A 22,263-nucleotide genomic window follows, 5' to 3' on the forward strand; every position below is an offset into this window, starting at 1 on the left:
GCACCTTGAGCTGCACTTGTGTCTAAAAAGTGCTATCAATATATCAATATAATATCAATAAAGTTTAGTATTATTATCCAAACTACATATGCACAGCCTATGTATCATTTGCAATTTGGGTGAACTGGCCCTTTAAGGGAATACCACAGCTGCTGTAACTGTCCTGTATATTTAACACACCTTTCTGTCAGAGGTGGAAGAAGTACTCAGATCTTTTACTTAAATAAAAGTAGCAATACTACACTGTAGAAGTGCTCTGTTACAAGTAGAAGTCATGCATTCAAAATTTTACTTAAGTAAAAGTACAAAAAGTAAAAATACTAATTTTGCAGAATGGCCCATTTCAGAATGATGAATATTATATTGTTTTATAATTATTCATGCATTGCTGTGTACATCACTTTAATGTTGCAGCTGGTAAAAGTGGAGTAAATGTTATTTACTTTATATACTGCTGGGTAGCTTGTGAATTTCCCAGAGGATCAAAAGTCTTACCTGAACCTATAATAATACATAATTTGTTGATTATATTTCATATTTATAATCCGAATCTGCCAAGTAACTACTAACTAAAGTTATCAAATAAATGTAGAAGTAAAAAGTACAATACTGCCCTTAAAATTGTACTTAAGTACAGTATTTGAGTAAATGTACATAGTTTCCACCACTGCTTTTAAATGCCTTGGAAACTCTAATCACATTTGTTTTTAACATTAGATTGTTAAAGCCTCCAAATTTAGAGTCGAAAGGGAGAGGAAGTGCTTTGACAATGACTTTTTAAAATAAGTTAATTTGTTCTGATTGAAAATTAATTAATGTAAATATGGTCGTTAGACAAATCCCATTACTTTGAACCATGTTAAACTAACAGATATAAGCTGATTTAGAGTATGATATGCAAGTAATTTTAAACTTGTGTTTGTTAATGTTTGGTAAAAGAAGAAAAAAAAACAGTACACAAGTTCATGCACATGCCCATTTATTTAAATGATAATTGAGAGTCTGTGTGCAGTTATCGAGATAAGCAGGGTCTTACATTGAGTTGGGTCAGGTGGATTTCTCCTCACTACAAACACTGCAGGGATCCTCTGTTGAAGAAGTTGCCTTCTTCAGTCTCCTCTGGTACATTTGCATTTAAAAATAAACTAATACAACTTTAAAATAACAAAGCAAGAGGGAGAGAGGACATACAAGTAACTTTGGGGAAGACTTTGCCAAGTTAAGTCACTAAAGGTTCCCGCTATTGGTTTGTAAACTGATATGCCACCAACTCACTGGGAGAAGAGAAAGAAACTTGACGAAACACTTAACTGTAAATACTGTACCTGAATATTTAACAGTTCAAATAAATATAAACCAGTTCTTCAAAGCAAATAATACCAAAAGATGATACATTCGCCATTCCTTGTACTGCAGAAGAAAATCCAGTGTCACCAAACACAGTAAAGCGTCTAGTGTGGAACAACAATTGACACTTTTTAATACCACATACAGATAAATTATGCATCACTGCTTAAATATGTAGTGTTGGAAAAAAGTGACAGCTGGACAGTTGTATTGAACATGGCACATCTCTTAAGAGTTTTGAAATAAATTCTTTTCAAATGAGAGTCTGGTACTGCAGCGGCATCATTTTGAGACGCAGGTGATGAATGTGTTGGATTTACTGGGACGGACTCGTAGCTCTAATCTGGCTGTTACACCCAAATAAATCATCCCTATCCTTTTCATTTTAAGAGCATTTTCTTCGCCCGACAAATGTCCCTGTAGGATTAGGATTTTACTGTCACTGTCAGGTTCACAGTTATGGCTAAAACATTATAACCGTTAAATGATTCCAGGCTGAACTATCCATCAACTGTCTACCATCTAACCATCAGTCTATTACTTTTTTCTTTAAATATTATGATCCTGACAGTCAAGCTAATTCTGCAACCACACAAAGCAAGCAGAGGAGGAAGAGATGGAGTCGTTTCCATTGTCTGCTGTGGTGGTTTGGCCTCAAAACTGACCAGTGCGCCCAGTGGAATTGTTTCCTGTCCCCTCCATCCATTAACATTTCATATAGTCAGTCTGCTCCTCAACTGACTTATTCGGGTCCTGGTTCTAGGTAAAGATGTTCCAAATGAAAAACTCCAGCACATACACACACAAAAAAGAGTAAAACAAAAGCGTGTGAAAGTGTTTTGAAAAGACACTTTTGTCGACAGGGTTTCTGCAGGGTTCAACAAGTTAAATTTCAGACTAAGACCTTATTAATACCACAAATTGCAATTTAATACCACAATCATACTGGATCAAATGTCAAAGTATGATGGGAAACCAGTAGGGCCGATATGGCCTAGAAATCTTTCAAGCACTAGATGACAATAATTCCTCATGATGTAATCAATTATTTTAATGCAACCTTGACCCAGATAAGCAGCAGAAAAATAGATGGATGGATTAACCAATTAGTAATTGTTTAATTAAGTTTTTGCTAAAATCGAAAATCTTGCTCATTAAGAGACATGAGCGTCCTAGTTGCTGTAGCTAACAGTAGTGACAGTGCTTGACTGAAACTCCACAAAAAGATTAAAAACAGCCTCCTGCAGCACAATCCGCTGTCACAACAACCACACTTTTAGTTTACAGACGTATAACGTCTCCTGACAGCCTGCAATCGGATACAAAAACATTGTCTAACTAATATTACTGCCTATAGCACGCAAGAGAACATGTAAGACTTTCGTAAATTAAATTTAAGACTTTTTAATTCCTTCTAAGGCTGTTTGCTTTTAGGAAACGGAATTCAATGTTTTTTAAGACATGTCGATTTGGGATTTTGCCCAGAAAGAGAGCAGGGGTATGACCAGACTGAAATCTGGGAATCTTATGGTTAGTATGGTACGCGTCCTAACCACTCGACCACCAGCTTAGTTGCAAAGTTTCCATATGCAAAAATGTTGCCGCAGTAACCGTTTCTCTCATCTGAACAGAATAAACTCCAATCGGATAGATAAACATGTGACGAGATGGAGGGTTTGGTGTGACCAGGCAGTGCACTAACACTAAGTTCTCCTACTGATGTCTACTAAGTCAAGACACTGCATGAGCAGGAAAAAACTGCTTGGTTGGCATGTTCAGAACTCACTTTCTAAAACTCGCTCGCCTTAATCTTCAGAGGGAATTACACTGGACTTGACTTTCAGCTTGTCAGTCTGCTGAAGGTGGCCATTTTCCCCTAAATTTCCCAGGTTTATCTGTTGTTGCACGAGTTTGGGGTTAATAGGTGGAATGAGAATGCAATAACATAACACTGAAGGGCTTAAACATGCAGAATAGACCAAATCTAGTTCATCATTAGCAAGTTTCTGACATATTTGGACCAGTATCAAACACTTGGCATTGTTATTGATTTCCTGATGAGCGTCCTAATTAATAAACAGATGAGAAAATGGAACTTGCAGCACCTGCTAGTACTCAAAATCTTCTGGAGTTAATTGACCAGTTTATTCTGTTTGAGTTTACTTAATATGAGGCTTTTTTATTGTGATTTTTGGACTAAGCCTAAAATGATGCTTCTTTCTCGATTTTACGGACCTGAAAACAACAGAATGGAGGGTGGGGGGTGGGGGGCAATGAAGAAGAGCAACCTTTTGCAGAGCAGCAACCTAAAAATCATTTTTGGTCCATTTTAACCAGACAACAGCGGCTGTGGCCGTCAGTATGCAGTTTGGCATGTGTTCACAGCTGCAGGGTTACTGTCTCAACGAATGATCGTGTGCACCCCTGCAGCTAAAAACACACAAACCTCTAACATCCCTTCAGAGAGCAGGAGCCCTTGCTCAAAACAAATAATATTTCACGTCACTGGAACCACAATTCATTAGCACGAACACTTTTAAAGTTCACTAACTCGATCTTCATACAACCAGGGAGGAAACTAACACCAGCCAACAGCAGGTGAATTTAAAATCAAACTGGCTGGTGAAATTTTGATTTTTCACTCAAACAGCCTCTGTGAACCCAAAACGTTAAGTTTCCTGCCCTGCGCACAACTCGTCTTTCAAATCGAGAAATGCAGAAATTAAAAAAAATACAGCGAGCACCAACACATCTACTCAACAAAATCTGAGTGCATTCTTTTCACAAATTTAAGCAAATAAATAGACGACAGTACCTTTGCAACATGAGTACAAAACCTAACAGTCAGTGGATGTACAATAAATGCGAGTGAATCCGAGAAGGGCGTAGTGTTGTGTTCGTGGATTTGTGAAACCATGAACCAGTGTTAGGATGACCCCCTTTCCATCGAGACGAGAAGCTGTACACACTACTCCAGCTCGTCCACGTCCTCCGTCGCGATGGTGCTCGTCTGTTCCGAGGTCACACCTGGAAAACACAACAAACATCAACTTCTGAAGCAAGCAAAACCCCAAAATGTCCACTGAAACCTGTGACTGCTTTTCTCTTCAAGTGTTGTAAATTAAATATATTTGGGTTCTGGACTAACTGACTAAACAATTTATTTAATTTGAAGACATCCCATAGGAATATTATCACATTTTACAGACTACGCTTAATAGAAAATAATCTAAAAAAAAAAAGAAAAGAAAAAATTACGATAACAGCCCTGATCATTTTTTCTGACATTTGACCTGCAACAAGTGCTTGTTGTTCCTGCCTAGCAATGTGCCTCTTTCTTGCCACTTTATTAGTGTGGCTATAATAGTTAGCATTAGTTTTACCTTAGCTCGCTTTAAACTAAGGCGAAGTCTTGACATTTAGAATGTGTTACATTCCCCCATAGTCAATGTGTAACTGATGAAATGTGTTAACCTGTGCTGTGTTGCTCCTCAGGCTCTGTGGGCCTCAGCTATAGTTCCTCCTCCTCTCCCCCGTGCTATTGGCTGGTGAATCTGGGTACCTGCAGCCAATCACGGTCCATCTGGGGGTATATAAAGGCTGAGGAGCTTGGCCACTTTTGCTGCCTGTTTACACCCAGAGTGTTTGTGTATTTTGAGCTATTTTGTCAGGACTTAGTGCATAGTTCTTTTGTATGACGTTGTCAGGCTAAGGTCAGAAAGGTAGCAATTTTACTGTTAGTATTTCAAGTTACTGTTACCTGTTGTTTTTGGATCTTAACTACCTTAAACTCCTCGTCAGGAAGCCCCGTAGGGAAGAGCTGCTATTTTTGTTACATTCCCCTTTCTCCTGTTTTTTTTGTGTTGTCAGGGAGTTAGATTAAGAATTAGAACTTTTGTTTTTGGTAGTTTATTTAGTGTTGTAATTTATTTCTACTCAGGATTGGTTGGTTTGTTATTCTGGCTGGGGCTCTCCCTGATGTTACATTCAAGCTTCCATATCTGGCAATCAAAGAGTGAAATACTGAACACATTGACTCCTCAGATTCTCAATCTATGTTACTCCCTTCTCCCCTAGACCAACATGGGATCGTAACAGGATGCTTTAAGATGCTAGAAATTATTTCTGATTGCTATCATATTTGATTTCTTAATTTTTGCAGTTGGCATATACGGACAATGTGTTTAACAGTCACCTTAGGCTGGTGTGGTCTAAACATAAACCAACAGGTATCAGTATGTTAACATGTTTGTTTTTCAAAGCTCAAAACACAATGTTTTCTAACTTCTTTATCATCTTTATATAAAGATTATAAGTGACCAAACAACGCGGGGGTGTTTCCCCAACGTTTCACTTCATAAACCTGAAAAGGAGCCCATATCGTACTTGAGGCATCGTCGTCATTAGGAGACTTCTTCTTGTCCTCAACATAGCCATGACTCAGCAGCTTGGACATGCTGACTGGGGGAGCCTTCTTATCATAAGACCTGAAGAGGCGACAGGAGACAGCACCATCATTATGACTCTCCTGATACGGAGCAAATAAACTTAAGGCTTACACATCTCTCACAACCTTCATCGAATAATTCTTAAACCTAATCGTTCATGTCAATTTTCAAGAAAGAAATTGGCAAACATTTGATGGTTCCAGCTTCTCAAATGTGAGGCTGTTATTGTAAATTAAATATCTTTGGGTTTTGGACTGTTTGCCGGGCAAAACAAGACATCTCTCAAAGATAGAATAGATGGGATTTACTCACGTTCTCTTGTATTTGCTGGTCATGGACAGACCCTGCATCTGATCGGCAATGCCATCAGGAGACATCTGTGAGATGGAAAAAGTACCCAGACTCACTGTTATTTGCGTAGCCCTTAATGACAGCTACAACCTGAATGTAGCAGCCGCATTATCAAACTAATAAATGTGGATGGTTCTGACTTTTGCATAGAGACTGATTCACTTTGACAAATATACAGGCAAATAACTGAGCAAAAGATGAAATGATGGAAGAAAACTTCATGAAATGAAAAACGATTTTATGACAAAAAAACCGGCTTGAACCAAACAGCAAACAATATCAGTTTATCTGCACTAATTTCACTCCAAGAAGTCAACTTGAGACATTCTCCTACAAATGAAATAGATTTTAATCTGACAGGTACCCTGTGTAATACCATAAACCACATCTTTTACATTTTGATTGGGTAATTTTTTCCCTATAAATATGACCTAATGAGAGGAATATATAAAAAAAAAAAACAACCCAGGGTTCTCGTTATAAACATTCTTATACTCAGTTAGGTTTGCAATTTTTGTTATAATACTGCTTCTCTGCAGTATTGAAATGACTACCAAGAAATATAGAGTTATAAGCATAAAAGAAAAACAAGATTGTATGAAATGTACTTTAAGAATTTGTGTTTTATCAGGTCCTGTCAATGCATCGCTGTGTACTTACCTGAAACTTTCATCATTATTTCCTCAAAGCTATCACACAGCCAAAGCACCGGCAGAAAATTAAATCCAAATGAATTTTAACCAAACTGCGAATGCGACGATGGAGCAAAATCAGGTGGGAAAAAAAAGTAAAAGTGGTGGTAAAAATGTAAAATAAATAAGGATGGAAGACATCGACACGGTATCAATGTTGGGAGTGACTAGTTTGGTCCATTCACCTTATCTTTATCAGGGGAAAATCTATCAGTCTCTCTTTCCCAGGACGAACCATTATCAGTGCCAAACGGTGCAGCCAGAGGCTGCATGCCTGCCTTCATCTGGCTGTCGGGAGATGTTGCTTTGTTTCCACTGTAAGCACAAAACCACGGTGATATACGATGTGAAATTACTGCCACTTATCACATTCTGGGAAATTTGGAGAAGGGTCTATCTGCAGTCTGGCAGACTACACGACACACCCACTTCACTACACGACAAATCCCTGAGATAATTTACTGGATTAATGTACTTATTTTAACCCAAACCATGATCTTTTCCAAAACCTAACCAAGTACTTTTGGTGCCTAAACCTAACCAAACTGCTACTGTTTCGAGGGCGTATCATGTAGTAGGCGTGTCCTGTAGTACTGTGCACCCGCAGGTAGAACTACTTGGATATTTTGGCTGTGGCCCGTACGCTTGGCTAGTGCTTTATCTGGCCCCGAGGAGGATCAATGAGTATTTATAAATGTTCTGTTTTATCTTAAAAATCCAGTTGGCTGATAAAATACTTAAAGTGGTTGATCAGTTTTAATACTATACCAAAGACTTTGTACCAAGTTAAACCCAAAGATAGATTTATCCTTTAATAAGCTTCGTAATTGTTTAACAATTATAACCTTCTCTACACTGATCTCAGAAACCATCAATATAATGGAAAATAGGCTCCAGGTTGAAAAAATGTGTGGGAAACGGACATTAGAAATTGTTCAGGATTGCACACAAACCCAACCCTTATTTGTGTGTCTAACCAGTGTTCTTACTTGTTTGCCTCATCATCTCCAAACCAGTTGGGTGGATTGTAGGGCTTCCATGGTTTGTCATCAGCATCACCATCATGACTCAACAGCCCTGCAGGTGGGGGACACAATGTTCAAAACACTTCCAGCAATTATGATGCATTGTACTGTGTCTCACCTTTAAAAGCACAATTTGATATTTAACTTGCAGTCTATTCAGCTCCGGGGCTTAACAATTACTGTTCTACAAAATAAAATGTGTCTTTTAGGAAGCATATGTGAGAATTCACAGCAGGCTTCTTTCTTTTATGCTACCCACTATTCTCCAGCATTGCTACCACAGTGTTGACAACAAAAAAAGGAGGAATTGAGTTTTTTGTGAAATAATTTGCTGCTTTGTAGATAGCACGTGTGCCGATCTAATTAAAAGACCTAAAGCATTAATAAAAGATAGCAAATCATGTTAAACAACTAGTGTACCATTTCCTAAAAGCAACGTCATCTTAAACTGGCAATTATTCTAGTGGAGTTTGGCATTGTGTTTCTCAATAGGTGACAAGGGCGGGCCCTGTCTGCACTGCTCCACGCTTCAAAACAAGCAAGCACGTTTGCTATTGTTAAAATAGTTTGGTGAAAATAATGAGCTACAACCCATAACACAAGGCACAATCGCTAACATTGGCAGACATTTCATATCAAGTGAGGCCACTTTGCCGAGGATTCATCCATGCCGACTTGCATAAAACATTCATGTGGAACTCGACATTGAACTTTTCAGTACAAGAGAGTGCGCAACAAAAATGACTGTTTTTCCCCTGGTAACTGAAAACAGCAATGTTGCAGTTTCAATAAACAAAAGGGGCTGTTGTTTTCCCAAAATGCATAAAAAAAACATTTGGAAAGGGTTTTCTCTTTTATGTTGTGCATTTCAAAGAGTTGAGCCGCAAGTGCCAACATCAAATGAATCAGCGGGGATGTTTATTTTCAAAATGTGATGATTTCCATTGTTTCAATTTTCTATACAGTTAAGATCACAAAAAAAGAGTTTCCCCTCAGGGATCAATAAAGTATTTCTGATTCTGATCAGCTCTTCACTGAGGGCAGGAGCAGGTTAGACAGATTTCCTCATCTAAATGTAAGAAAGGAAACATTTCTGTTGCAGCAAAGCAAGAATTTACCTGATATTGATAGATTTGTTACCAAAATTTAAGACACTGCAATATACAGGCCAATATATCACGTAATAATTGTGGTTGTATGAAAATTATTTAATACAATAACCCACTAAGAGCATCACTTTTACACAAGCAATCTTTTTATGAATGTGTATAACCATTTCAGTGCATTGTCATAAAACTATGAGGATCTGTCTTAGTACAAATGATAAAATAACACACTAAGTTCAGAGACACCTTTACCTTTGTGTCCCCCCCCCTTTGCAAGCTTGACGTAGTCCGAGTCACTCTCAAATATCCCAACTCGCCGTCCGCTGGTCCTCTCCGCTGGAGAGGTTTCGTCAGCGCTCTGGGACAGACCAGGGATCTGGGAGGTCGGTCCAGTTGCGCCGGCGTTCACAACCCCGGGCTTTATGCCTGGATGATGTCAGAATTACATCTGTTTGCTTTGCTATGTAGCTCCTATTATAAGAAAATTAATGCTTCCTTGGCATACTCGAAACATGCTCAGTACTCAATAATCTAAACTCATTCTTTCTTGTTTTCTTGTTGTGACTTAAAGCCATAAAGCTAAAAATGTCTACATTTAGTTTTAGAAATGTTGAATATTTTTAGCTTCAAGTATTTGAATGTATTACAGATGGAGCCAGAAAATGTTTTGGAATTTGGTTTAGAAATGGATGCAAATCCATCTTGAAGTTTAATTTAGTCTTACCACCAGGCTTTGTCCTCCGATGGTTGGGTACAGCAGCACTCATTTCAGCTTTAGACATAACGCAATCTGATGACCAAAGGGAAAATGTTTTAGTCTGTTAAGTGCACAGTGAAACAACAAAAAATTAAGGCTACCTCGCTTGTTAGCAAACATGATATATATGACTTAAGACCTAAATTAGCAGTAGCTTCTTTTTAAATCAGAAATTGTATGTGCACCACTTGCTGCACATAAAATTTCCACTATCAAAGATGTCTTGGCCTTTTTTCCTCACCCATCTTCGACCACAATGGACAGAGAGGGGCAGTGGCCTAAATCAATTAAGCAAGATTTTTGAGAAATAATTTATTTCTTAGTAGATAATATGTGTGCCGAATTTACCAAAAGACCAAAAACATTAATAAAAGACAGCAAATCATGTTAAACAAGTGGTGTATCGTTAACTAGTAGAAGCCCCGTCTGAAATTATCATTTTTTCCTAATGGAGTTTGTTTGGCCTTGTGTTTCTCCATATGAAACAGAGCGGGCCCGTCTGCGTTCCTTCGTCGCAGCAGTGGCAATTAGGATGTTGTTAAGATAATTAACGAAAATAACACGAGTCTTGTGTGTGTATGTGTGAAACAATATACATTAGGTAACAGCTGCAGATGCCATCCATAAAATAAGACATAATAAAAAAGACATTTGATAAAAAATGAACCCACTTTGCAGAGGATGCATACATGCCAAATGGCGTAATTTTTTAGTTTGACCATTCACACAATGTATTGCCTATATATAAAAGCACACAATTATGAGATTTACATACTACAAGCATCTTTTTCTAGCGGCACAGTTTTACTTAGCCATGTAGCTAACAAAGCCTTGCTAATTTAGTTAGCCGCCTAGCTAGTTGTCGCAGTGGATTTCAGGCGCTAACCTTACTTTGACAACGCTAGTTTTTAGGTAAGCAGCTAACGATACGACTCGCAGAAAATAAGACACATAGCTTACATTATATGTTATTTTTCTTTTGTTGTAATTATTGAGCGGCTTTTTGCAAATAAATTCCGTTAGCTTCCTCTTGTTCAGCAGACAAGGTTGGACCGCGCACACACTTCCTGCGGCACCTGCTGCCGACTTCCGGTACGCTAAACAAAGATGTATGCAGAGCCTGACGTAATTTTGTAGGCTGTGAAGTTCACGCGATGATTCACAGCAAAGGGTGGAGAGCAGATCTTTAAATAGGACAGAGTGAGAGCTCTTTGTAACATTCATGCTGTTACTATGTAAGGAGACGATCTTTGGCCCCCAGAAAACAAGCATCCCGTAAAATAATACTATAATGCTGCTTCCAACAGGAGTATTAATAATGAAGTCAGTGGTTTGTCTTTATTTTTTCACTAATAAGGCACCTTTTCATAAAATGGTGTAACTAATGGATTTATTAATAGTTAATAAGTACTTTACTAATGCTTTATAGATCAATCATGAGCCATAAATAAGAACAACTTTGGGGTTGCCAGATTGATTGGTCATACTTATTTCTAGAAAAGGGCTGCAGATGATCTGGACCAAAATCCATTATAACATCTTAACTTAATGATTAAAATCCTTTATTAATGAGTTATTAGCATTTCTTACTTAAATGCTACATGGCTTACTAATAAGTGGGAACCCCATGAGCATTTACTGATCAATTACCAACATTTATAACTGCATTACTACCAAATAGAAAGAATACACACCAGCTAATGTTGTTTTTCACAACCTGACAACCCAAAACTGATCTATTAGTTAATGATTTATCAACCATTAATAAAGTCATTAGGGTTAAGGGTTCCTTATTAGAAGGTGCCACAGTTTACTTTTGCATATGTAAAAAAATTTGATCAGGACTTTTAACAAAGTGTTGTTCCAATGTGGTATTTATGCTGTTGGTGTTCTACAGTATGGTGGTTTAAATGCGCATTTTCCTTTGGGGTGTAAGACTGATCTAAACTGACTTAGCTTCAACATAAAAATATTGTTTCCAAGACAAGTTGCATCACTGATGGCCAATAAGCATTCATCAAATCCAAAAAATCTTTATTGTGCTTAACAGATGTAGATTTCATTAAACAGAATTTATGTAATTAGAATAAACAGTATTAGTAGTATTATATTAACTCTGTTAAGAACAATTGCAATCACAGTGCCATCTATTAAAACAACTTAGTGCTCCTAATATGCTCTAAAGTATCTATCAAAAATTGTTATTTTGATGCCACACACACAGAGTTTCATTCCAAAATGAGATTAAACACATTTTCTTTAGGATTCTTGACATGAAAGCATGAAAACACACTGACAAAAGGTTTGCTTCCCGAATGGGAATGTTTCTGACAACTACATTTTGAAATGAAGGCTTCAACTCATTTATAAACAGTATCATCAGCGTATGCAGAAAACACCATAGCAGGAAGAACAGGTTAATGTGTAGGAAACTAATAAATGATACAATTAATGCAACAAAAGGTCAGGTTAGGAGAATACTGCCAGTGCTCTTTGATTGGCTATTTTCCGGCTTGGAGATCTCTCAGAAGTCTTTGCCACAGTCGGGGCAGAGGATGTCGTCTTTGCACGTCAGGAAACCTCGACCGACCAGGGACACGCAGCACTTTTTGCAGTTGAAGCAGTCGTTGTGCCACTGGCGCTGCTCAAACGAGATGTACTTGCTTCCCCCGAGACCTGAGACAAAAGCAACAAAGAGGAGCCATGAGTGGTCTACGAAGGGAAATGAGCTCAACAGTCTCATGATCTCTGTAATGTAATAATCCTGTAATTCATGGTGATTGGATGCAGAGAGAAGCATATGATCTGGGAAAAGTTCAGTACATGTTAAAGGTGTCATTTATACTGTGGTTACTTCTGTCTACTTGTTAAGATCTTCCCCAAATTGTTGTTGCTACATGTACTGTGTTTTTACCTTGTTTTATTCAGTATTTTAGCACAAATTAAGAATTCTGACACACCTAATAACATTGTTGTTGGCATCTGATTCTATTAAACCTCCTATGACCAAAAGTATGCAGCATTAGACAGTGTAACAGTTATTTCCATCGTTCCTAGTACCTAAAATTCAATCATTACTGCTGTTTCAACTGACAGAGGCACTAAAGAAAAAGACATCAATACAGCAAAAATAGTTTTTAAAGGGGCACTCCACCTATTTTACACATTAAATTCACTTTACTAGTCATGGTTAGCACTACTCAGCCTGTGAAAACAGTTAACTGTATCTGTGGCTCTGGAGGAGCTTTGGCAAGTCTAAGAAAACAACCCTGATGATGTCAGTTATCTCGGCTTGGAGAATACACACATTTCTAACAGAAAGCCTGTGTTTACAAACTGGGAATGTGAATTTGAAATACATGAAGCTTCACCAGGCAGGGGAAGTGAAAGACACTGCCGAGATGCCCTGTGGGAAATGTAGGATTCTGTGTTTTTGGAGCTTGACCAATATTGTGGGCCTCTGCTGGTTCAATTATGTCCATTACATTTTTAAAATCTGTCTCCTGCAAGTCCCTTTACTTTATAAAAGTACAACACTAAATCGCCGGAGCACCCCTTGAAAGGGATTAGTTTAAACAGTTTTAATGTAAACCTGTATCTGTTTTTTAAGAACTGTAACCACACCTGCTTACTGGAATTATGTAGCGGTTCATGGAGAATGAATCAAGCCTGAAAATCAGACTGAATCACTGAATGCATCAGAGATGTGGGTGGTAATTCAGAGGTCTGGAACCAGGCTACACTGGACATGCCTGCCTGATTCTGACACAAGTGCAGGTTAAACTTTACCGCTGATCGGGTTGGTGCAGTTAGCACATTTCTTGGCAAACAGGTCGCAGAAGCATTCGAGGCAGTAGGCGAAGTCGTCCCGAGAGGTGAACCGCTGGCTGGCCAGCTGTTGCTTGCACCCAGTGCAAACGAAGCACTCCTTATGCCAGGGCTGGTCACGGTAGTTCACTCCTCCAGTGGTGATGGGCTGACAGATATGGCGTCGTATGTCATTTATTTTGTCAAAAAAGTGCTTTATCACTAAAGTTCACAAAAAACTTGTTAAAAAAACCCTACAATTTAATGTTATTGAGACATACAACACATAATAGCAAATGTGTTTATTAGTGCTTTTAGATAATTCAATTTGACAAAATATCGCAACTCAAAGTCCACTTATTAGCTTTTTCCGGAGCTTTCAACCACATCTGACGGTCTTCATCGGCAGATGGAGTTTGCTTAGCTGTCATGAAGATAGCTCCGTTGGTGGTATACGGAGTGGAGATCTGTCTCTGTTGAAGGACGATGTTTGGCGCCAGCAAACTCCATCCACTGACGAAAACCATGAGATGCGGTTGAAGGTTCTGGAAGTGGACCTTGAGTTGAGGTATTTTTTTGTCAAACTGAAAGCACTGCACATGAGGTTAATAGCTCAGCAGCCTATTACTCACGACCGAGTTATCAGATTATGACACTTCTGTGGCTTTCGCAGTCCTTTAGTAAGCTGTTAACGAGGAAGTACTGTGAACAGCTGAGATGGCAACATGCTCTCAGTCACCAGCGAGGAGCTCCGCTGCTAAAAGCCTGTCAGTATCGTCAGCTCAGCTTGTTGATAAAGATTTGTTCACACATGTACTGAACACCTCTACAATGTGCATTTCAGCGAGAAACATTCAATCACCAAGCTTAAAATGAGCTTGCATGTGCTGTTAACATCGGGTGGAAGCTAAAGATTACGGTTTTACAATCTGCAGTTTAAATAAATTCAGATTCTGTCTGAATTTTGGATGAATTCAGCAACTACGTCACAACGAAGCGTTTTAATGCTCTGATTTTTCGCCTCTGATTGGCTTCCTCTCCATAGCAACCATGGCTGAGGTTCGTGGGTATTGTAGTGAAGCTATGCCGAAAGGATGGATAAAACATGATTTCTCAGAAACAAAGTTGAAATTATTAAAACTAGTGGCCACAACATAAACCCCATCATTACAGTGAGAGTCCAGTATTTCTATGTTAAGCAACATTAAGGATATCAGTAAAGAAAAATTAGAAATGGGAAGATAGAATGGGAAAAGCACTTGTAGAACCAGCAGGCCTTCCTGCTTTGCAGTTTGTAGGCCTAATATACACATAACTATACTTTGCAGAGCTAGGTTTTGCCATTTTCAAAAAGACTATTGGTGTTAAACTGCCACACGTCTCTAAAGATGCAGAGCTGCTATGCATGTATGCATACCTTCATACTGCTTAATTTCTGTCATTTCTGCTGTTTGTTGCTGGCTGAGTCACAGGCGAGCCAGATGACAGCTGGCTCACCTACCAGCTTTTAGCACAAAAAGACGCCTCCTGCCGGCTTGACTGCCTGTTTCCTGCCCATAGCTGTTATATACCATACATACAGTATGAGTCTCCTGCCCTCCTTCACTGTATGTCTTTTCATAACTGCACCATTAGCTTTCAGTCCCAGTGAGCACAGAACTTCTTTTAAACTTTTAAAGTTCCAGTCAAAATCCCAAATGTTCAGTGATAACAAACTTGGCATCATTACAAGGAAATATCTTTAAAACAACATCTTGAATATTTAAAATTTTGTGTAACTGTGCAGCCATAAAAAAACATGTCCTCTTGGGTTTGAATATTTCACTCAGTGTAAGCATCATAGTACTTCCACGACATGTTGAGCTTTAACTACAAAGCTACCCTTGGGACATCTAAGGGAAAAATCATGGTTCATGATCAACTTAAATGCCTCTCAAACAGAATATTGATCATATCATTATCTGGAGGATGGAAGAATTGCTCATTAGAGACCTCTCATGCATCAAACAAAAACAAAATCAGTTGCATTTGGAGAGAATGACTGATTTCTGATCTAAGTTAAAAGGCAAAGTTAAATAGCAGCTGGAGACGACTACGAAACACAAATGCAATCAGAGCCTCTTGTGAGCGTTGAGACAAGTGAATCACAGAGTGTTGTGTTACCTTCTTGCAGTGGAAGCACTGCTGGGCAAACTGCTTCTCATAGCAGGGCAAGCAGTAGTTGTTGGCGTCCTTCTGCACGAAGCTCCTGGTGCCGATGGGCTGCTGGCAACGGCTGCAGGTGAAACAATTCTCATGCCAACTGTTGCCCTTATGCACCATCTTTTTAGAGCCTGGTGGGTGGAAGGGGTCGAGTGAGAAGGAAGAGAGATATAGGATATTGTTCAATTTAACCTGCACGTCTGCACGCCATCCATCTCCAACTCACTACGGCTACTATGGCTGTAACAACCCAACAATAACATGTAGCGTTATTGTCATCACACTTTTCGTGACACAACTCATTATGATTGCGTTACATCATCAATTTAGAAGTTTTCCTGCAGAGAGAAAAGCCAATTTATGCCTCGTGTCTATGTTAATAATTACATGTACAGTAGGTCCCACTATCCTACTGGCATTCGGGTCAGCCTCAACCAATTACAGCTAATGACAATTTGCTCTGTAAGTGTGACAGCTATGACCTGGAAAATACACTTATTACATTAAGATTTGAAGGCTACCAAATGCCTCATGGCATTTCTTCCACACTTTCGTTCATTGGATTTTGTTGATTTTATAACAAGTGTGTACATATTTGAGCTATTTAAATCATGTCAGAGGTTTCTAACCTGATTAAAGTCATGAAAATAATGAAAACAGGAACACAGAAATCAAGATAATAGAGAACATATGGAAATAAAAGTAGTCAGCCACCAGCATCACCAAACTAACTGATGACTACTTTAGCCACTCAACCAATCTTTGCTCAAATAACCTTACATTGATAAACAAGTTATCTGCCTCTGGGGCTTCCTCACCTGGCATGATGGTCTTCAGGCATGCATGGCACTTGGCAGAGTACTCGTTGCTGTAGCACTCGATGCACACCAACATGTCATCCTTGGTTGCAAAAGGCCGCTCCACCAGAGATCGGCAGCACTTAATGCAGAGGAAGCATTCGCTGTGCCAGTGGCGGTCCTTGAAGGACAGATCCTGCAAAGTCGATAAAAGGAGAAAATGTTTTGTTTAGTTAGAAATCGGAGGCAGACTGTTACTGCATTTGCCTGTTCTTGCCTACGGAAGCGTTTCAACCCTCGGCTGTATTAAATGTTCCTTGAAAAAGAGGAGTATTCATTTCATGACTGAATTATTTTGTAATGGCAGCTTGAGTCAATGTATGCAGCCTGACGCTCAACAATCAAACAACAAAAATTAAGCTGTCATTTCACTTAGGGATGAGTCAAAAAAGCAATTTTCTTACTTCTAAAGTTCTTTTTTTGGACAATGCTAACATGAATGTTTTTCACCAAATTCTATAGCAATCCATCAAACAGTTGTTGAAATATTTCAGTCTGGACCAAAGTGATGGACCGACAGACCATTCCTAGAGCCATGCCACTAATATGGCTAAAAAAACCCAGTGACACTTTTCTGTCAAAAATGAATCATTTCAGTAGTAGTTATAATAGTAATGTTAAGCAAGCCTTCATGCTGGTTGATATGTGATGTATGTTTGGTGGTGGGTGACAAAAGTAGAAACTGGCTTTGACTCCAAAGTTTCAGATGAAAATATGGGGGTGGAAAGTCAAAGAGTGACCGGTTGACTTTCACTGACTGAATATTGGTTAAAGATTTTACCTTGCTGGTGCAGCCAATGAGCCCTTGGCACACTTCACAGTTGTTGGAGAAAAGTGTCTCGTAGCACTTAATGCAGTACGGGTTTTCGTCCTTCAGGATGTACTTTTGCCCATACAAGGACTCCTTACACTCCATGCAGTCGTAGGGTTCAGCCATTTCGACTGAAATCTCCTCTCTGAGTCGACTGTCCTGTAAAATAAAACATAAAGACATTCAAAAACAGAGCCATAAAGATGATGTAATGTTTGCAGCCAAAACATTCCCAAAATTTGGATGCCATGTGCAACTTCTGTCGCCATCAACAACTTGGATTGGATTTCTGTAATTGGAGAGCTGGCTTTATAAAACAAAAGCACTAAAGTACCATCTTGAGATCACATGGTCCAATAAATTACAGTATATACCCGGTACAGAATGTAGCCCTTCTGAGTGTCCTTGAAACTCAATTGAGTACTACATACAACAAATTAGGCAGAGGAATATCGCAAACAGACCCCAAATGAGCACACACTGCGGAGTAAATACCTTCCACTTTATTCATTTTATTAATGGACACGGTGTGACTTTTAAATTTGGTTTACTTGCTCCAAAAGAGTCTAAATTTAAATCTAAGGAGGTGTAAAAGAGCCTGGCTTTCTCTAAATTCTCCCAAGAAAATTAACGGCACCATCCATCTGGAGAATGAGTTGAAACCAAAAACAAGGAGGGTTCGATGGACGAGACCCGACAAACAAGATGGTCTATAAAGGAGAAAGTCATGCTCTTCTCATGCTGTTCTGTGCACATTTGATTACATTACTTGAGCCTACATTTCTCCCAAACCACCAAACAAGACGGTTGAGATTATTATCATTGTCTTGTAATTGAATGACAGTCTAAAGCTGCCCCACTGACAATGAACAGCAAGTTGATTTAAGGATAGTATCCAGCGATGGTGGTGCGATGGTTGGTACAAACAGGAAGAAAAACAACAAGAACAAAATAGTGCTCTGTCTTTCCCCAGAATTAGTTAATTAAAGTATTTTGAGAGTGACTGAAAAACTCTCTTCGCTCCCCTATAAAACCTGTGTAACCCCGTGCCCCGCTGTAAACCCTATTTACCCTCGATAAACCCTCTGTACCCCTTTCTGAAACCTCCGTATCTGTACTCCTCTATACTATTTCTATGGCCCTCTGTACTCTTCTATAAACCCAATGTACCCTCTTCACTCCCTTTTAATTCCCCTGTACTCCCTCTGTACCCTCTTTTTTCCTCCTCTCTTAACTGTCTATACTACTCTATAATCTCTTTTTAACCTCTATACACCTCTATAAATGCCTTGAACCCCTTCATACCCTATCTAAACCAACTACCCTCTTCTACAAACCCTCTGTACCCTTTATACTTCCCTATAAACCCCCTGTACCCTCTCCAAAATCCTCTGTACCCTATAAAACCCCCTGTACCCTTTCCTAAATCCTCTGTACCCCCTAAAACCCCCTGTACCCTCTAAAACCCCTACATAAACCCTCTATACACCTCTTTGAAGCCCCAGTAATCCTTTATACCCCTATCTAGACCCACTATCCTCCTCTCTAAATAGGCTATAGTATCTAAATCCCTCTATAAAACCCTTGTACCCCCTTAATACTTTGCAATAAACCCTCTGTGCCCATATTATTGCTGTCTTCACACCTCTATCAGCCCTTGAGTCCCCTTACCCTGCTTCTCCTATCATCCCTCTCTAAGCCTTTTACCTCTATTTTCAATGTAAACCACTCTATCGCTCCAATTTAGGTCACTGAAACTAGATTAATTTTAAGAATCTATTGAGCATCAGCAAGAAATTAAGCTGACATCATAATACCTGACAAAAATACTACAAGCAACTCAAATAATCCTCTAAACCTCCTCATAAACCTGGATTATACTCAGCTAATCATGAGGAATTTAGCGATACGATGATTCATGGGATACAAAACTGTCACAAACTATTATGTGAGGCTAAAACGGGCAGCTATTTCACTCATCACCGACATGGAAGATTTGAAGCAGGAATAAAATCACCAAACATCTCTGAAACTATTATGAATGACTGGGAAATAGAAGAGAGAAAACCAGAAATACAGAGTGGAAAGGGAAAGAACACTGGGTCAAAGACAAGACAGTAAAAAAGGTATAAGTGAGGAAAGTAGTCTTACCTGTGAGTGAGGTTCAGATGACGAGCCTGCTTGACTGGGACCAGAGGTGTCTACTGAGCACTGTAGTCCATCTGCCTTTTAAAATTAGAGCAAAATGTGACCCACACTGGGGCAGGAAGGTGGAGGCAGTGGTGTGACCAGAGTGGGCAGGTCAGATCATATTTAGACTGCTATAAAGTCGAGCCAAAATGCTGAAAATGCATGAAAACAACTCCCATGGTAAAATGTGGAACTCCTAAACTTTTGAACATGCACTCACTCATATAGGACACGGCTTGTAAAGATGACTATGTCTGCATGGAAAACACACACACACACATACACACACACACACACACACACACTCAGTGAATCAGGTGGTCTGTGTGAAGCGCACATTTATCAGCTTGCCATATTACTTCGAGATATCAATATTAACAATTATTACAAACTTTAATTAATTGAAGTTTCTCGCCAGAGTGCTGAGTCTTAATTTATACTAATCTCAAGAAAAAAGCTTTTCACAGGATTTCAAGCTGTTGACATAAATGATTATTAAGTGGTATCAACATATAAGCTGTCAGAACTGCTTTCACATGATCACAGGGTAATTATGTTAAAGTGACAGGCTCCATGACAACTCCATCTGCTGATAAAGACTGCGTGATATGGTTGAAATCCCCGGAACAAGTTAGTAAGTGGATTTTTTTGTCGACTGCTTTTTTCAAGGTCAAGAATGAACTATCAGGCTCACATACAGTATATGAAGATATTTCTAAAGTGGTGATTTTAAGGTCACAGTCATTCTGCCATCTTCAGCTCCTCAGCCTGCTTATTTCAGTATTTTTTGCCTTTAGTTATTTTAAGTTAAATATTAAAATGTGTAAGAACCCAGTCTCATCAATCTGCGTACAAATAACACGGCTTTACACTTTCAAATTGTGTGCAGACGATACACCAATCCTTCCGATTGACTTACATGACGGACATGAAGGTCACTGTCAACACAGGTTTTACATCGAAAATTTAATTTTCTTTACAGGTTAAGGAATCATATTAATTGTGGAGCAATTAATTCCTACATGGAATTCATCAAATTTGTGATGCATGTTTGAAAATTCTTTTCTGTGCCTGTTTGCTGATTGCAATAACAAACATCAGGTTGTAGGTGACACACTCAAGTCATTTTGCCTGTGTTGATTTGGTAGTCTTTATAGTAGTCTTTGGTTATGTTTTTATTTTATTTCCCGTTTTTATTTGGCAGGACGGCTCTGCATCGTCACTGTCAAAATGTGTGAGTGTGAACCAGAAACCTGCACTCTGCTAAGGTATGGACTGTGGCCAGCCGACAAGCTCCAGACAGCCTTTTCCATCCCTCTGCCTGAGCTTTCTGTTTGTCTGTCACTGGAGTGTTCGGCAACAAGTTTATTATGTGTTATTAATTGTAAAGCCTTAACTCGCCACTGTGTACAGTCAGGTAGGTTGGCCTGCTCACCCGTGGGCTTGTGCACTGGTACATATTCATTTATAAAGCAATTCTTGGCACGCTCCCCTCCTATCTCTGTGTTTAAAGAAAACTAGTGGACAATTCTCAAGATGTTTTTATGCTTTTGGTCCCAAATGCGCGTACAGAGCTTGGAAAAAGGGTGTTTATGTATTCTGTACCTTCTGCCTGGAATCCGCTCCTGGAAGACCTCAAATTAATCAAGTTCATCTCGCTAAATGCTTTTAAACCCCAAATGAAAGAATTGGAGGCTGATTCGCCCTAGTCTCCCTTGAAAAAGAGTCTATTAATCTCAATGGGACTTCCTAGTTAAATAAAGGTTAAATAAAAATAAATAATTGCTACCTTCTGATATAGTGTCAGTAGGATCTGAGACAGTGGGTGCCAGGGCCTCTGCAATTTGATGTGGAATACCACAGTTTGGATAGATACCTTCATCTGCAGTCATCACGACGGCTACATTAGTGGCTGTTTCTGAGGACTCTTCTTCCATCTGCTGCGCACCTTAAGTGCATAAAACAAAACACAATAACATCTTTCTTAATACAAATTTTGTATCTTAATTAGAAATTTGTAATATAATTTGTCAGCATTGATACTGTCAGTGGCTATAGTAAATGATTGATCAGAAATAACTACAAAATCTTAGCAGCCAATTCAAAGTGTAAAATAATCAGAACACCGAGTTTATAGAAGCTGTTTAATGTCACTTTGATATCATTTGCAATTTTCGAACAAGTCATTGTCAAATGTCAATGGCAGACTTGTCTGATTTGAAGCAATTCCAAAAAGTTGTAGAGACTGGCATTCGAAAGGTATTACGATCATGAGAAGAAATACCATTTCCACACATGGCCTCTTATATCTCTTCCCCCGACACAATGCTGAAGATTTGGTCATATTATTTGGTAAATGGACTGTACTTGTATAGTGCCTTTCTAGTATTTCAGACTACTCAAAGCACTTCACACACTACATATCACATTCACCCCATTCACACACTGATGGCAGGTGCCAACTGCTCATCAGTTCAAATAAACTCATTCACATACACACTCACACACCGAAGGCACAGCCTTCAGGAGCAATTTGGGGTTCAGTGTACTGCCCAAGGGCACTTCGACAGGTGGGCTGGGGGAAGCCGCCCCTGTCATACAATAATGTGTACCGTGGTCAAACGTGCTGTGTAATGAGGTTGAATGACCACCGTTACATATCTAGTAAAG

The 22,263-nt window shown here is 39.0% G+C and overlaps 2 protein-coding genes across 4 annotated transcripts; both read right to left on the reverse strand.

The window, feature by feature from the left end:
- Positions 1-962: 962 nt before the first annotated feature.
- lg24h7orf57 (linkage group 24 C7orf57 homolog) lies at positions 963-10,842 on the reverse strand. 3 transcript variants are annotated; one of them, XR_006377020.1, is made up of 9 exons: positions 10,687-10,842; positions 9,694-9,759; positions 9,222-9,395; positions 7,828-7,915; positions 7,024-7,153; positions 6,108-6,172; positions 5,711-5,834; positions 4,822-4,930; positions 963-4,374 (listed from the first exon to the last, which is right to left on the reverse strand). XR_006377020.1 is itself a non-coding variant. In XM_044187852.1 (8 exons), the coding sequence occupies exons 2-8, from the start codon at positions 9,749-9,751 to the stop codon at positions 4,316-4,318; spliced, it is 675 nt and encodes a 224-aa protein (XP_044043787.1). In that variant the 5' UTR covers positions 9,752-9,759; positions 10,687-10,842; the 3' UTR covers positions 963-4,315. The 3 variants fall into 3 exon arrangements, 2 of the variants coding, with proteins under 2 accessions (XP_044043787.1, XP_044043788.1); XM_044187852.1 differs by lacking the exon at positions 4,822-4,930 and having other exon boundaries at positions 5,734-5,834; XM_044187853.1 differs by lacking the exon at positions 963-4,374 and having other exon boundaries at positions 4,839-4,930; positions 5,734-5,834.
- A 901-nt stretch (positions 10,843-11,743) lies between these two features.
- Positions 11,744-21,490, reverse strand: LOC122872379 (four and a half LIM domains protein 2-like). Its single transcript, XM_044188551.1, has 7 exons — positions 21,470-21,490; positions 19,555-19,629; positions 17,374-17,562; positions 16,554-16,728; positions 15,697-15,866; positions 13,516-13,702; positions 11,744-12,402 (listed from the first exon to the last, which is right to left on the reverse strand). Exons 1-7 carry the CDS (start codon positions 21,473-21,475, stop codon positions 12,251-12,253), a joined length of 954 nt encoding a protein of 317 aa, XP_044044486.1. The 5' UTR covers positions 21,476-21,490; the 3' UTR covers positions 11,744-12,250.
- Positions 21,491-22,263: the final 773 nt, after the last annotated feature.

The sequence above is a fragment of the Siniperca chuatsi genome, linkage group LG24 (genome assembly GCF_020085105.1).
Source record: "Siniperca chuatsi isolate FFG_IHB_CAS linkage group LG24, ASM2008510v1, whole genome shotgun sequence".
NCBI classification, from domain to species: domain Eukaryota; kingdom Metazoa; phylum Chordata; class Actinopteri; order Centrarchiformes; family Sinipercidae; genus Siniperca; species Siniperca chuatsi.

Coding starts and splice junctions, on each gene's coding strand:
- lg24h7orf57 (XM_044187852.1), bottom strand. CDS start 9,751: ATGTCTAAAGCTGAAATGAGTGCTGCTGTACCCAACCATCGGAGGACA. Junction 9,396..9,693: donor TCGGAGGACAAAGCCTGGTG/GTAAGACTAAAT, acceptor GACATCATCCAG/GCATAAAGCCCGGGGTTGTG. Junction 7,916..9,221: donor AAAGGGGGGGGGACACAAAG/GTAAAGGTGTCT, acceptor CCCCACCTGCAG/GGCTGTTGAGTCATGATGGT.
- LOC122872379 (XM_044188551.1), bottom strand. Junction 17,563..19,554: donor CATCTGAACCTCACTCACAG/GTAAGACTACTT, acceptor TTTATTTTACAG/GACAGTCGACTCAGAGAGGA. Junction 15,867..16,553: donor CCTGAAGACCATCATGCCAG/GTGAGGAAGCCC, acceptor TCCACCCACCAG/GCTCTAAAAAGATGGTGCAT.